At 44.5% G+C, this 15,438-nt stretch overlaps 1 protein-coding gene across 2 annotated transcripts in view; it reads right to left on the bottom strand.

The window, feature by feature from the left end:
• Nucleotides 1-486: 486 nt before the first annotated feature.
• abcb6a (ATP binding cassette subfamily B member 6 (LAN blood group) a) overlaps nt 487-15,438 on the bottom strand; it is a 226,443-nt gene continuing 211,491 nt past the window's right edge. For both annotated transcript variants that reach the window (XM_068034765.1, XM_068034764.1), the window contains exon 20: nt 487-4,440. In XM_068034765.1, the coding sequence (XP_067890866.1) occupies nt 4,293-4,440 (148 nt within the window). In that variant the 3' untranslated portion in view covers nt 487-4,292. The remainder of the gene's footprint in view (nt 4,441-15,438) is intronic.

The raw sequence follows: 15,438 nt of genomic DNA, 5'->3' as shown, positions 1-15,438 counted from the left end.
CAAAATCGCACAGGAAATGGGATTTGCGGTGGAAGTTATAACTCTGGTTCCATCATTGGGAATGCCGTGGTACTCATAAGATTCCACCCATTATTACAGATACCCCTCTGTAGTGTAAATATTGCAGTTAAACTTTTTTCTTAGTTTTGTTTTGCACGAAAGTACCCTTAGAACAGAAGCACAAAATATCGCCCAGTAAAGGCTAATCGATGTGACCCATTGGCACTTTCATGTCTGAGAGCATGAACTTTATCTACTCTTTTTAAAGTCACCGGAATTGCCTGGTTAAAGATTCAGTGAGTGGAAATGTTTTTAATGAACATCAGCTGATAACTTCCTTCAGAATATCAGGTCACAGACACATATGAGGGCTCATTTAGAGGCAGCACTCACTGTGCTTCAAAACAATTTATTGTACATGAAGCATGTTGAGATGTGGAAAATAACTCCTCCTGTGACCTGCACAAGTAACAGCAATAAAGCAAGCACTGGCAAAATTGTTTATTTCATTAATTTTTCCAAACAGTTTAGCAACAAAATACATAAATACAACCCAGACACAACCTCCCAGACACCTCGTTATATGGAACAGTTCACCATGAAACTGATTTTACATTTCCTTTTTTATATCTCCTTTTGAAACAAGTCACCCGATATTACACACATACATACAGTAGAGTTAGAGAAATCTTTATGTTGCCAGTGCAGCTGAGGCCTAATTGCTCTTGGATGTTTTCACTCAGCTTGAATTCTTCACCACAAATGCAATGGGATCTTCATCTGAAGGTTTCTTTTTAAATGGGATGTGTTTTCATACAGAGCAAGTCTCTGCACCAAAGCAATTCAATGCAGCTGAATCATTTTGGGGTATGAGTAGCCTCCTACAAGCCCCAGAGATTCTCCAAATTCTGGCTTCTTGCACATCCCCGATTTTAATCCCTCCACCATTAGTAGCTGTGTCTTCAGTTGCTGAAGCCCTAAGCTTTAGAATCCCTCCCTAAATTTCTTCCCCTCTTTCTCCTCCATTGTCACTCCATAAAACATACCTCTCTGATCCTTTGTTCACCTGTCCTAATATCTCTTTATGTGGCTCAGTGTCACACTGATTACACTCCTGTGAAGCACCTTGGGGCATTTTTCCTGTGTTAATGGCCCTCTATAAATGCAAGTTGTTGTAGTAGGTGCTATATTAATGAAAATCTTTCTTTGTTCAGAGGCAGTATGTCAGAACTAAAACATATCACTCTGTCCAATACCAAGAAAGCCTCGATGGTTGCTGTATCGGGACAAGCAAATGGCTCCAACAATACAAAGACTCAGAACTTTTCATGCTTTTCTAAACAAGATCGTGTTTCAATGTAATTTTGTGCACCACAGGAGGCTGCCTTGAAACCAGTTCTGAGGGTTCAGTCTGATATACGGGAGACACAATGGGGGAGAGGTGTCGTTTATTCAATAAGACACACTAGGACATGGGGTTTAACTGTTACTCAGTAACACGTAGGCTAAAATGAAATAGAATGGGCCTATATTCTCTGCAGTTTAGATGAATGAGCAATGTATAAAATTCTTACAGGGCTTGACAGGATAGATGCTGAGTGGCTGGTTCCCCTGGCTAAGGGTCTAGAACTAGGCGGCATGGTTTCAGGATAAAGGGTTGGCCATTTAGGACTGAGATGAAGATAAATTTCTTCAGAGGAATGTAAATCTTTGGAATTCTCTACACCACAGGCCTGTGAATGCTCAGTTGTTGAGTATATTCAAAGAAACAATGTCATGGGAAATATGGAAGAAAAATTAATTTATCCCCCTCTTCTCTATTATATTTTCTCACACACGTACAGCAGCCATTGCATCTTACATTCTGTGACCCCTGTCACTTTCTTTGTCTTCAGGTTTTTCGCTCTCTTAAGTTTCACTTCAACTTAAAGTTGTTGATTGGCTCCTAATTTTCCTTTCTATCTTCTCTGGGCTCAGACATTGCACGTTTTGTACCACTGAGCCACTCAGGCCTCATGTTTCTGTAGCCCTGTGTACTTATTTGTGTGTCAGCCTTGGCTCAGTGGGCAGCACTCTCATATTTCAATCAGAAGACTGTGGATTCAAGGCCCCCTCTGAAGAATTGAGCACATAATCCAGATGACACTACAATGCAGTATTGAGGGAGTGCTGCAATGCTGGAAGTGCCATCTTTCGGATGGGACTTTAAACCAATAGGCCTCATCTGCCTTCTCAGGTGGCCATGAAAGATTCCATGGCCACTATTCAAAGGGCAGGGGAGAACTCCACGGTATCCTGGTCAATATTTATCACTCAACCAACATCACTAAAAATGGATGATCTGGTCCATATCTCATTACTATTTGTGGGAGCTTGCTGTGCATTAATTGGCTGCTGCGTTTCCCACACTACAATAGGGGTTACCCTTCAAAAGTACTTAAGTGACTGTACGGTGCTGCTGGAGGTCCTGAAAGGTGTGTTGTAGAAATGCAAGTTCTTTCTTTTTTATAATGCTTACTGCCAGTTGCTGTCCATGGCAGGCAAAAGAACCCACAACATGTTGTGGTCTTTCTAACTGGCCCATTGACCAAACTTCACTGCAAACCTATGAGCCCCTATTTTAAGCTGAAAACATCAACTGCTGATAGGAATCAGAGGTATGTGGGCATTCCAGGGGTACCAAAGGGCTTATACAGGAATATGGCAGGTAGAGAAGAGTAATAGCCTCCCAGTGAATACTAAAATATTGGATGTCTTCTCCAGGCATGTCTGTCCAGGGCTTGTAGTTGTGCACCGTGGAGTTCTGCTGGCCACATCTAAACATTGACAACATAAACTCTGGCCTATGAATTGCATGATTAAATGCACATACAGTAGTTTCCCTTAGCCAAGCTACAGATGGATCTATCCTGGCCTACTCCTGCTCCTAATTCGTATGTTCGTATCCACCAGTGAGAACAGACCTTAAACAGCAAACAGGATAAACCCAACAGTGTAAGAAATATTAACAGGAGCAGAAAAAGCTTCACCAGGACTGCAGGCTATGTATGACACACAGTTTAGATATGCCAGGCCCACTGTTTGTATGGGTGATTAGCTCTATTACGTCATAGGACAATAGGCTTACAAAAAAGATGGATGCCTCTGTGCCTGCGACAGAGACACTATGCTGGGGGATTAGTAACTGAATGGGGGCAGACATTTGCCTTGGGTACTAAATGGGTGGTATCCCATCTGCTGTTCATTATCTTCCCTGCCTGATATTCAATCTCATTCAAACAGAACGGAATATTGGTTGGGGAGTGTAACAGGTGGTCGATGCGGTATTGTCTGTTTAGTGCTAATGCCGTAGCTGAATTTCTAGCTCATTGATTCTGTCCCTATTACTAACAGCTTGTTCCTTGCACCTAAAATTTTCTCTTTCCCCCCCCCCCCACCTTTACAAAGGTTCCAACCCCTGCTGGGTTATAGGCTCCACTGGTACTCAAGACACTATTCCTCAGCTATGAGGCTACTCAATTAATGTCAGTTCAATAGTGCAGCCACCGTGGTAGAGCCTGATCTGGTCCTCCTCTGGTGTCTGCATGCATGCACTTTCCAGAATGGGTTAATGGATGGCAATCAAAGGCAGAAATCCTGGCTGAAGTCGAAGCTCTTTGCCCTAGCTCAGGAATGCTGAGGTGACCATAATATATTTCCTCCCCCTCTACCCTGGCTGAGATCAGATAACTCAGTACATACCAAGGATGGAACCAGAGTCTTTCCTTGGTCTGGAGGTTGAGAACTGCAATAGACAGTGCATTAACGAATGGAAAAAGTAAGGAAGCTTTGGTAAAGTTTCGCAATTATATATGGATGAAGATGGCTCTTTGGCTCATTCTTCCTGCCTTCTTGCTATTTTCCAAGCTTTGCCAATACTTTACAAAATGTTCTATATTGGTTCCTCCCTGAATTACAAGCTCACCCCATCACAAGACACATGTGCCTGTGGATACAATTACACAATGAAATCCAGTAATAAATTTAGGAACTTGGCTATCACCTAGTTATACACTCATCAGAAAAATCTAAAGAAAAATCAATGGGATCTTTCCTTTCCCATTGAGGATACTCAGAAACTCTGTGACTATAGGAATCTGGCTCCATGCTTCAAGCGACATTGTTTTCAAGGCAAGAACAATCATGTGGCACACTGCGCTGACCGAGCATGCTCAATACATTGATGGCCTTATGTTGTGAAATAACCACTGGTCAGTTTCCAAGTTCATTGCCTGCTCGGTGGTCTCTTGCCTTCAGTCCTTCTTGCTGCTGGGTGGCTGCAGTTTCTCAGTGCTCTTGTCTTTGGTTTCCGTGTCAGACGCTGAATCAGGCGACTCAGCTTGTTGCTGTTTCATCCACATTCCAGCATAAACACCGCCTTTAGCAAGCAACACATCATGCCTGAAACAAAAATGGAAATAAATGATCAGGAAATATACTGTTAGGAAATTGATTGAATGTTGACAGCCATGGCTCAGTGGGTAGCACTCTTGCCTCTGAGGCAGGAGGTAGTCCAGGCGCACTGCAGTTTGAAAACAAAGTGAGCAGTGACATCACAGGAAAGCTACAAGGTGATTGGTTGGTGAGTAACTGCTGTTAGGCAATAACTCTAAATAGCTGGGTAAGTAAGTAAAAGTAAAGAGAAAGGTCTACAGTTTTTTAATATAGTAGGTAGTGGTTTTTTTTTAGGGAATCAAGGTCCCTCGTGTAAATAATCTAATTTTTGGGTAATTTAAGCGGATAAATTAAGGGTAAGTCATGGCAGGGCAGCTTGGCAGCATGGAGTGTTCCTCCTGTGCAATGTGGGCAGTCAGCGACACTTCCAGTGTCCAGGCCGAACACATGTGCAGGAAGTGTCTCCAGCTGCAGCTACTCGAAATCCGCGTTTCGGATCTGGAGCGGCGGCTGTAGACACTGTGGAGCATCCACGAAGCTGAGATCATCGTGGATAGCACACACAGGGAAGTGGTCACACCGCAGGTAAAGACTGCTCAGGCAGAAAGGGAATGGGTGACTGACAGACAGAGTAGAAGAACTAGGCAGGTAGTGCAGGAGTCCCCTGGGTCCATCTCCCTTTCGAACAGATTTTCCACTTTGGATACTGTTGGGGGAGATAGCCTCTCAGGGGAATGCAGCAAGAGCCAAGTCTGTGGCACCACGTGTGGCTCAGCTGCACAGGAGCGGAGGAAAAGGTGGGGAAGAGCTAATAGTGATAGGGGATTCTATCATAAGGGGTAAAGATAGATGTTTCTGTGGCTGCAAATGTGACTCCAGGTTGGTATGTTGCCTCCCTGGTGCTAGGGTCAAGGATGTCACGGAGTGGCTGCAGGACATTCTGAAGGGGGAGGGTGAACAGTCTGAGGTCGTGGTACACATTGATACCAACGACATAGGTAGAAAGAGGGATGAGGTCCTGCAACAAGAATTTGCGGAGCTAGGTAGCAGATTAAAAAGCAGGACCTCAAAGGTCGTAATCTCTGGATTACTCCTGGTGCCACATGCTAGTGTGTATAGGAATAGGAGGATATAGCAGATGAATGCATGACTGAGGAGATGGTGCAGGAGGGAGGGCTTTAGTTTCCTGGATCACTGGGTCTGTTTCTGGCAAAGGTGGGACCTGTACAAGTTGGACGGGTTGCACCTGAACCGGAACGGGACCAACATTCTTGTTGGGAGGTTTGCTAGTGCTTTTGGGGGGGGGGTTTTTAAACTAATTTGGCAGGGGGATGGGATACAGAGCGGAGATACAGTAGGGGGTAGGATGCACAGTCAAATGTAAAAGAGAAACTGAGTCAGCCTGGAAGGCAGAGCAAATATAGACGTGTTAAGGCACAAGTGAAAAATGCAAGGCTGGATTGCATCTATTTTGATGCAAGGAGTCTTACTAGTAAGGCAGATGAATTAGGGCAATGATTAGCACATGGGAATATGATATTATTGCTATCACAGAGACATGGTTGAGGGAGGGGCAGGACAGGCAGCTCAATATTCCAGGGTATAGAATCTACAGGCGAGACAGGTGAGGGGTAAAAGAGGAGGTGGCATCAAGGAGTCAATTACTGCAGTAAGGAGGAATGATATCTTAGAAGGTTCCTCAAATGAGGCCATATGGGTAGAACTTAAAAACAAAAAGGGGGCAATCACTTGGCTGGAAGTGTACTACAGGCCTCCAAACAGTCAGGGAGAGATAGAGGAGCAGATATGGAGGCAAATCTCGGAGAAATAATAGGGTAATAATAGTAGGGGATTTTAACTTCCCCAATATCAACTGGGATAGTCTTAGTGCAAAAGACTTAAAGGGGGCGGAATTCTTAAAATGCACAGGAGAGCTTTTTGAGCCAGTATGTAGAATGTCCTACAAGAGAAGGGGGGATACTGGACCTATTTCTAGGGAATAAAGATAGAACAAAGAACAAAGATAATTACAGCACAGGAACAGGCCCTTCGGCCCTCCAAGCCTGCGCCGATCCAGATCCTCTCTCTAAACATGTCGCCTATTTTCTAAGCTTCTGTATCTCTTTTCTTCCTGCCCATTCATGTATCTGTCTAGATACATCTTAAAAGACTCCATCGTGCCCGCATCTACCACCTCCGCTGGCAATGCGTTCCAGGTGCCCACCACCCTCTGCGTAAAGAACTTTCCACGCATATCCCCCCTAAACTTTTCCCCTTTCACTTTGAACTCGTGTCCTCTAGTAATTGAAACCCCCACTCTGGGAAAAAGCTTCTTGCTATCCACCCTGTCTATACCTCTCATGATTTTGTACACCTCAATCAGGTCCCCCCTCAACCTCCGTCTTTCTAATGAAAATAATCCTAATCTACTCAACCTCTCTTCATAGCTAGCGCCCTCCATACCAGGCAACATCCTGGTGAACCTCCTCTGCACCCTTTCCAAAGCATCCACATCCTTTTGATAATGTGGCGACCAGAACTGTACGCAGTATTCCAAATGTGGCCGAACCAAAGTCCTATACAACTGTAACATGACCTGCCAACTCTTGTACTCAATGCCCCGTCCGATGAAGGAAAGCATGCCGTATGCCTTCTTGACCACTCTATTTACCTGCGTTGCCACCTTCAGGGAACAGTGGACCTGAACACCCAAATCTCTCTGGACATCAATTTTCCCCAGGACTTTTCCATTTACTGTATAGTTCACTCTTGAATTGGATCTTCCAAAATGCATCACCTCGCATTTGCCCTGATTGAACTCCATCTGCCATTTCTCTGCCCAACTCTCCAATCTATCTATATTCTGCTGTATTCTCTGACAGTCCCCTTCACTATCTGCTACTCCACCAATCTTAGTGTCGTCTGCAAACTTGCTAATCAGTCCACCTATACTTTCCTCCAAATCATTAATGTATATCACAAACAACAGTGGTCCCAGCATGGATCCCTGTGGAACACCACTGGTCACACGTCTCCATTTTGAGAAACTCCCTTCTACTGCTACTCTCTGTCTCCTGTTGCCCAGCCAGTTCTTTATCCATCTAGCTAGTACACCTTGGACCCCAAGCGCCTTCACTTTCTCCATCAGCCTGCCATGGGGAACCTTATCAAACGCCTTACTGAAGTCCATGTATATGACATTGACAGCCCTTCCGTCATCAATCAACTTTGTCACTTCCTCAAAGAATTCTATTAAGTTGGTTAGACATGACCTTCCCTGCACAAAACCATGTTGCCTATCACTGATGAGCCCATTTTCTTCCAAATGGGAATAGATCCTATCCCTCAGTATCTTCTCCAGCAGCTTCCCTACCACTGACGTCAGACTCACCGGTCTATAATTTCCTGGATTATCCCTGCTACCCTTCTTAAACAAGGGGACAACATTAGCAATTCTCCAGTCCTCCGGGACCTCACCCGTGTTTAAGGATGCTGCAAAGATATCTGTTAAGGCCCCAGCTATTTCCTCTCTCGCTTCCCTCAGTAACCTGGGATAGATCCCATCCGGACCTGGGGACTTGTCCACCTTAATGCCCTTTAGAATACCCAACACTTCCTCCCTCCTTATGCCGACTTGACCTAGAGTAATCAAACATCTGTTCTAACCTCAACATCCGTCATGTCCCTCTCCTCGGTGAATACCGATGCAAAGTACTCGTTTAGAATCTCACCCATTTTCTCTGAGTCCAAGCATAACATTCCTCCTTTGTCCTTTAGTGGGCCAATCCTTTCTCTAGTTACCCTCTTTCTCCTTATATATGAATAAAAGGCTTTGGGATTTTCCTTAACCCTGAAGCCAGACAAGTGGTAGAAGTGTCAGTGGGGGAGAATTTTGGGGATAGTGATCATAACTCTGTACGATTTAAGGTAGTTATGGATAAAGACAAAGATGGACTGGAAATAAAGGTACTGAGTTGGGGAAAGCCGATTTCAATATGATAAAACAGGATCTGGCCAAATTGGACTGGGGGCAGCTACTTGTAGGAAAGTCTACATCAGACCAGTGGGAGTCATTCAAAGAGGAAATGGTGAGAGTTCAGAGCCAAAATGTACCCGTTAAGGTGAAGGGTAGGACCAACAAGTCCAGGGAACCCTGGATGTCAAGGGATATAGAGGATTGGATAAGGAAAAAAAAGGAGGCTTATGGCAGATTCAGAACGCTGAAAACAGCGGAGGCACTCGAGTATAGAAAGTGTAGGGAGGTACTTAAAAAAGTAATTAGGAGAGTGAAGAGGGGGCATGAGAAAACACTGGCGGACAAAATAAAGGAAAATCCCAAGGCGTTTTGTAAGTATATTAAGGGCAAGAGGATAACCAGGGAAAGCATAGGGCCCATTAGGGAGCAAAGTGGCAATGTGTGTGTGGAGCTGGAGGATATAGGTGAGGTTTTAAATGATTACTTTTCATCTGTATTCACTATGGAGAAGGACAATGTAGGTGTAGAGATGAGGGAGGGGGATTGTGATATACTTGAACATATTAGCATTGAAAGGGAGGAAGTATTAGCTGTTTTAGCAGGCTTAAAAGTGTATAAATCCCCAGGCCCAGTAGTGATGTATCCCAGGCTGTTATGTGAGGCAAGGGAGGAGATAGCAAGGGCAAAGACACAAATTTTCAAATCCTCTCTGACCACAGGAGAGGTACCAGAGGATTCGAGGACAGCGAATGTGGTACCATTATTCAAGAAGGGTAGCAAGGTTAAACCTGGTAATTACAGGCTGGTGAGTCTAACATCAGTTGTAGGGAAACTATTGGAAAAAATTCTGAGGGACAGGATTAATCTCCATTTGGAGAGGTAGGGATTAATCAGGGATAGTCAGCATTGCTTTGTCAGGGGGAGATCGTTTGTAACTAATGTGACTGCATTTTTCAAGGTGTTGACTAGATGTGTAGATGAGGGTAAAGCAGTTGATGTAGTCTATATGCACTTCAGTAAGGCTTTTGATGAGGTCCTGCATGGGTTAAGAAGGTAAGAGCCCATGGGATCCAGGGCAATTTGGATCCAAAATTGGCTTAGTGTCAGGAGGCAGAGGTGATCGTCGAGGGTTGTTTTTGCGACTGGAAGCCTGTGACCAGTGGTGTACCACATGGATCGGTACTGGGACCCTTGCTGTTTGTAGTGTACATTAATGATTTAGACGTGAATATAGGAGGTATGATCAGTAAGTCGCAGATGACACGAAAATTGGTGGTGTCGTAAATAGTGAGGAGGAAAGCCTTAGATTACAGGACAATATAGAGCAGTGGCAAATGGAATTTAATCCTGAAAAGTGTGAGGTGATACTTTTTGGTAGGACTAACAAGGCAAGGGAATATACAATGGATGGTAGGACCCTCGGAAGTACAGAGGGTCAGAGGGACCTTGGTGTACTTGTCCATTGATCACTGAAGGCAGCAGCACAGGTAGATAATGTGGTTAGGAAGGCATATGGGATACTTGCCTTTATTAGCCGAGGCATAGAATATAAGAGCAGGGAGGTTATGATGGAGCTATATAAAACACTAGTTAGGCCACAGCTGGAGTACTGTGTACAGTTCTGGGCACCACACTATAGGATGTGATTGCACTAGAGAACGTGCAGAGGAGATTCACCAGGATGTTGCCTGGGCTGGAGAATTTCAGCTATGAAGAGAAACTGAAGAGGCTAGGGTTGTTTTCCATAGAGCAGAGAAGGCTGAGTGGGTACATGATTGAGGTATACAAAATTATGAGGGGCACTGATAGGTTAGATAGGAAGAAACTTTTTCCTTTACTGGAACGGTCAATAACCAGGGGGCATAGATTTAAGGTAAGGAGCAGGAGGTTTAGAGGGGATTTGAGGAAAAATTTTTTCACTCAGAGGGTGGTTGGAATCTGGAACACACTGCCTGTAGGGGTGGTAGAGACAGGAACCCTCACAACATTTAAGAAATGTTTAGATGAGCACTTGAAACGCCATAGAATACAAGGCTATGGGCCAAGTGCTGGAAAATGGGATTAGAATAGTTAGGTGCATGATGGCCGGCACAGACACGATGGGCCGAAGGGTCTGTTTCTGTGCTGTATAACTCTATGGGTTTAAGCCGCACTCCAGGCACTTAAACACAAAATCCAGGCTGACACTCAGTGGTGTACTGAGCGAGTGTTGCACTGGCAGAGGTGCCAGCTTTCGGATTAGGTTCCATCTGCTTTCTCAGGTGTGACGTGAAAGATCCTATGGCAAAATCAAAGTACAGCAGAGGAGTTCTCCCCGGCTTGCCACTATTTATCCCTCAGCCAACATCACCAAAAAACAGATGATCTTGTCATTATCACATTGCTGTTTGTGGGACCTTGCTGTGCACAAATTGGCTGCCGTGTTTCTTACATTACAACAGTGACTACACTTCAAAAGTACTTCACTGGCTGTAAGACTGAGGCCCAATTTACTGCACTACATAATGGGCAGGGAGGAGTAGTTATTCAGGGAACTATTTCTGACTGAGTAGCTATGATCAACAGATTCTGCAGTTTCACCGTGAAGACAGGGCTATGAAAACCATTAATTAATGAGGCAAAAGTAAAATACTGTGAATGCTGGTAATCTGAAATAAAAACAGAAAATGCTGGAAATACTCAGCAGGTCTGGCAAGAGTTAATGTTTTAGATCTGTGACCTTTCATCAGAAGTCTGACCCCTGTGTTGCGAGCCTCTGACAAGTGGGCAGTGGATTTATGGTAATGCAAACGCTCTAGATCTTAGTTCTAAACTCAGTGATAGCCAGTGAGAGTCTTAGGGCTGAATTTTACTGTGGGTTTTGGGACCCTGACTTCAGGACCAAATGGAATGTGGTGGGAATGCATTCGGGAGCCATCCCAATGCGGCTCCCCACTATTTTTCAGGCACCCCTGCCTCCCAGCCTGCCACCCATTGGCCAGAAAAATCCTGTCCCTTGAGTCCCACAGCAGGACAAGGTAACCCAGAATTAACTCAACGGAAACAAACTGAATCCCAAGCTGCAGCGTCATTCTAAATTTCATACTTTGAGAAATACAATTCCCAGTTTCTGAAAGGTGCAATTAGTTTTAAGATTGGAGACAGACAGAGGTGATGTCTGAAACTTTGGATTAATCTGAAAACCAAATACAAGAGGTTCAGCTCCTGAAGAGTGAGGGAGATGGAGAGAGACAGAGAGAAAAAGAGAGACAGAGAGAGAGAGAGAGAGTGTGCAAGAAGAGGAGATATGCAGAGTATGCATACTTCCCAAGAGGACTGAAGGGATTTTGCTCTCAGGCTCAGAGGCAGTGGGTGTTGTGAAGTCTCAGTCAACCTGTGAATTGCACTAACCCAAGTGTGAAGTTTACTTTCTGCACTGTGTGCTAAAGTAAACAATGAGCCCATTAACTGTAGAGAGGGGAAGGCTAACGATCTGTCTGATGTAACATGGTCTGGGACAGGAAGTAACTAAATCCTCAATTTCAGAGACAAGGCAAGCCTTTGAAGGAGGCAGGAAATGTAAAGTTCATTAAAACCTTTCAGCAGAGATAAAAAGCTGAAGAATTTCAGACAAGACTGAAAACTACAATAGCTGTGTGAGGGTACAGCCGCTCTCTGGAGCGGGGATAAATCTAGTTTTGCGGCAGGTATGGAACTCTGAAAGGACTGAATTTCAGATATATGGTTCTCAGACGCTGAAAGTCCTGTGTTGGGAGAAATGCGTGAATCTTTAAGAAGATTGTCACAATCTTCAGTAAAACTGCTCGTCTGCTGACTTACTTAATGGCTGAAATTCAAGCTGCCGCCTAAGCAGTATAATTACGAGTAACGATGAATCAGGACTCAACTCTCGGTCTCTCCTCTCCGCATTCCTCCCTGAAGAATGACAGTCCTAGTTTTCAGCTAGGAATCCACTAGCTACATTTGCTCCAGGGCAGGCTGTAGGGAACACTGCGACAGAATGTTATGGCTTATCCTGCAGTAAGGGCATCCCAAGGACACATCTAACCCCCATTACTGGCCGAATAAAAGTAAAATACTGCAGATGCTGGAAATCTGAAATAAAAACAGAAAGTGCTGGAAATACTCAGCAGGTCAGGCAGAACTGATGAAAGGTCACTGACCTGAAACATTAACTCTGTTTCTCTCTCCACAGATGCTGCCAGACCTGCTGAGAATTTCCAGCACTTTGTTTTTATTCCCATTACTGGCTTGCCTGCTTGCCCACACCAGTTACAACAAACACATCCTGGTTAGGGTAAATAGCTAAAATTAACATAGGAGTCACAGTCTCGAACTGTTTATGACTTGAAAATGTTTAATCAAGTCATCAGGATAGAATCATACAGCAGCAGTTTTAAAGTAGTAAAACATCCCAAGGTGCTTCACAAGAATGTTGTCAATTAAAATTTGACACTGAATCACATAAGGGGATATTATGAGGAGGAGCAGGTTTTAAGGAGCACCTTAAAGGAGGAAAGAGAGGCAGCGAGGCAGTGAAATTTAAGGAGGGAATTCCAGAGCTTAGGACATTGGAAACTGAAGGCACTGCGGCCAATGGTGGAGCGATTAAAACACAGCACAGAAAGGAGGCCATTAGTTTCATTGTACCTGTGCTAGCTCTTCGAAGGAGCTATCCAATTGGTTTCACTCTCCTTGCTTTTTCCTCATAGCACTGCAATTTTTTTCCTTTTCAAGTATTTACTCAATTCTCTTTTGAAAGTTATGAGTGAATCTGTTTCCACTGTCCTTTCAGGATGTGCATTCCAGATCATTAAGAACTCGCTGTGTAAAAAAATTTCTCCTAGTTTACTCCTCTGGTTCTTTTGCTAATTATCTTAAATCTGTGTCTTTTGGTTACCAATCCTGTCAGTGGAAACAGTTTCTACTGATTTACTCTATCAAAACCTCTCATAATTTTGAACACTTCTATTAAATGGGGAGGCTATGGCGTAGTGGTAATGTCACTACACTAGTAACCCAGAGCCCCAGGCTAATGGTCAGTGGACATGGGTTTGAATCCCACCACAGTAGATGGTGGAATCTGAATTCAATTAATAAATCTGAAATTTGAAAAAAAGCTAGTCTACTGATGATCATGAAACCAGTGTCAATTGTTGTACAAACCCATCTAGTTCACTAATGTCCTTTAGGGAAGGAAATATGCTGTCCTTACCTGGTCTGGCCTACATGTGACTACAGATGCACAGTAATGTGGTTGACTCTTAAATGTCCTCTGAAATGGCCTAGCAAGCCACTCAGTTGTATCAAACCGCTACAAAGTCTAAGAAAAGGAAAGAAACCGAACAGCCCACCCGGCATCGACCAAGGCATCAGAAATGACAACGGCAAACCCAGCCCTGTCGACATTGCAAAGTCCTCCTTACTAACATCTGGGGGCTTGTGCCAAAATTGGGAGAGCTGTCCCACAGAATAGTCAAGTAAGGCTTTCCTCCTCACTATTTACGCAAAGGTCCCAGTACCACTGGTCACAGGCTTCCAATCGCAAAACCAACCCTCGACTATCACCCTCTGCCTCCTGCCACTAAGACAATTTTGGATCCAATTTGCCAAATTGCCCTGGATCCCATGGGCTCTTACCTTCTTAACCAATCTCCCATGCTGGACCTTATCAAAGGCCTTACTGAAGTCCATCAACTGCTTTACCCTCAACTACACACCTCGACACCTCCTCGAAAAATTCAATCAAATTTGTTAGACCCAACTCTCCCTGACAAAGCCATGCTGACTATCCCTGATTAATTCCTGCCTCTCCAAGTGGAGATTAATCCTGTCCCTCATTCAAAACCCCACCGATGTCCTCCAGCTCCACACACAGATTGCCATTGCTCCATAATGGGCCCTACTCTTTCCCTGGTTATCCTCTTGCCCTTAATATACTTATAAAACGCCTTGGGATTTTCCTTTATTTTATCCACCAGTGTTTTCTCATGCCCCCTCTTCGCTCTCCTAATTACTTTTCTAAGTACTCCCCTACACTTTCTATACTCCTCTAGGGCCTCCGCTGTTTTCAGCGCTCTGGATCTGCCATAAGCCTCCTTTTTTTCCCTTATCCAATCCTCTATATCTGTTGACATCCGGAGTTCCCTGGACTTGTTGGTCCTACCCTTCACCTTTACGGGAACATGTTGGCCCTGAACTCCCACTATTTTCTTTTTGAATGATTCACACTGGTCTGATGTAGACTGTCCTACAAGTAGCTGCTCCTAGTCCACTATGGCCTTCCCTCAACCATGTCTCTGTGATAGCAATAATATCATATTCCCAAGTGTTAATCAACATCCTCAATTCGTCTGCCTTACTTGTAAGACTCCTTGCGTTAAAATAGATGCAATCCAGCCTTGCATTATTCGCTTGTGCCTTAAAAGGTCTAGATTTGCTCTGCCTTCCAGACTGACTTAGTTTCTCTTCTATATTTGACTGTGCATCACCCCCTACTGTACCTCCACTCTGTATCCCATCCCCCTGTCAAATTAGGTTAACCCCACCCCCCAACAGCACGAGCAAACCTCCTTGCAAGGAAGTTGGCCCCGTTCCGGCTCAGGTGCAACCCAACCAATACAGGTCCTACCTTTGCCAGAAACAGACCCAGTGATCCAGGAAACTAAAGCCCTCCCTCCTGCACCATCTCTTCCTCCACACATTCATCTGCTCTCTCCTCCTATTCCTATACTCACTAGCACAAAAAGCAGGACAAATCGCCCTATCAGGCTACTCCTGATTATCAGCAAAGTGATGGAAGGGGTCGTCGACAGTGTTGTCAAGCGGCACTTGCTCAGCAATCACCTGCTCACTGATGCTCATTTTGGGTTCCACCAGGGTCACTGAGCTCCTGACTTCATTACAGCCTTGGTCCAAACATGATAAAGGGGTGAAAGGTTATCGGGGCAGGTGGTAATGTGGAGCAGGCTCGAGTGGCCTACTCCAACTCCTAATTTGTATATTCGCATGGACAAAAGAGATGAACT

This window comes from Heterodontus francisci, chromosome 7 (genome assembly GCF_036365525.1).
Source record: "Heterodontus francisci isolate sHetFra1 chromosome 7, sHetFra1.hap1, whole genome shotgun sequence".
Taxonomy (NCBI): Eukaryota; Metazoa; Chordata; class Chondrichthyes; order Heterodontiformes; family Heterodontidae; genus Heterodontus; species Heterodontus francisci.
Note: the sequence above shows the minus strand (reverse complement) of the source record. Positions and strands in the feature narration are given on the sequence as shown.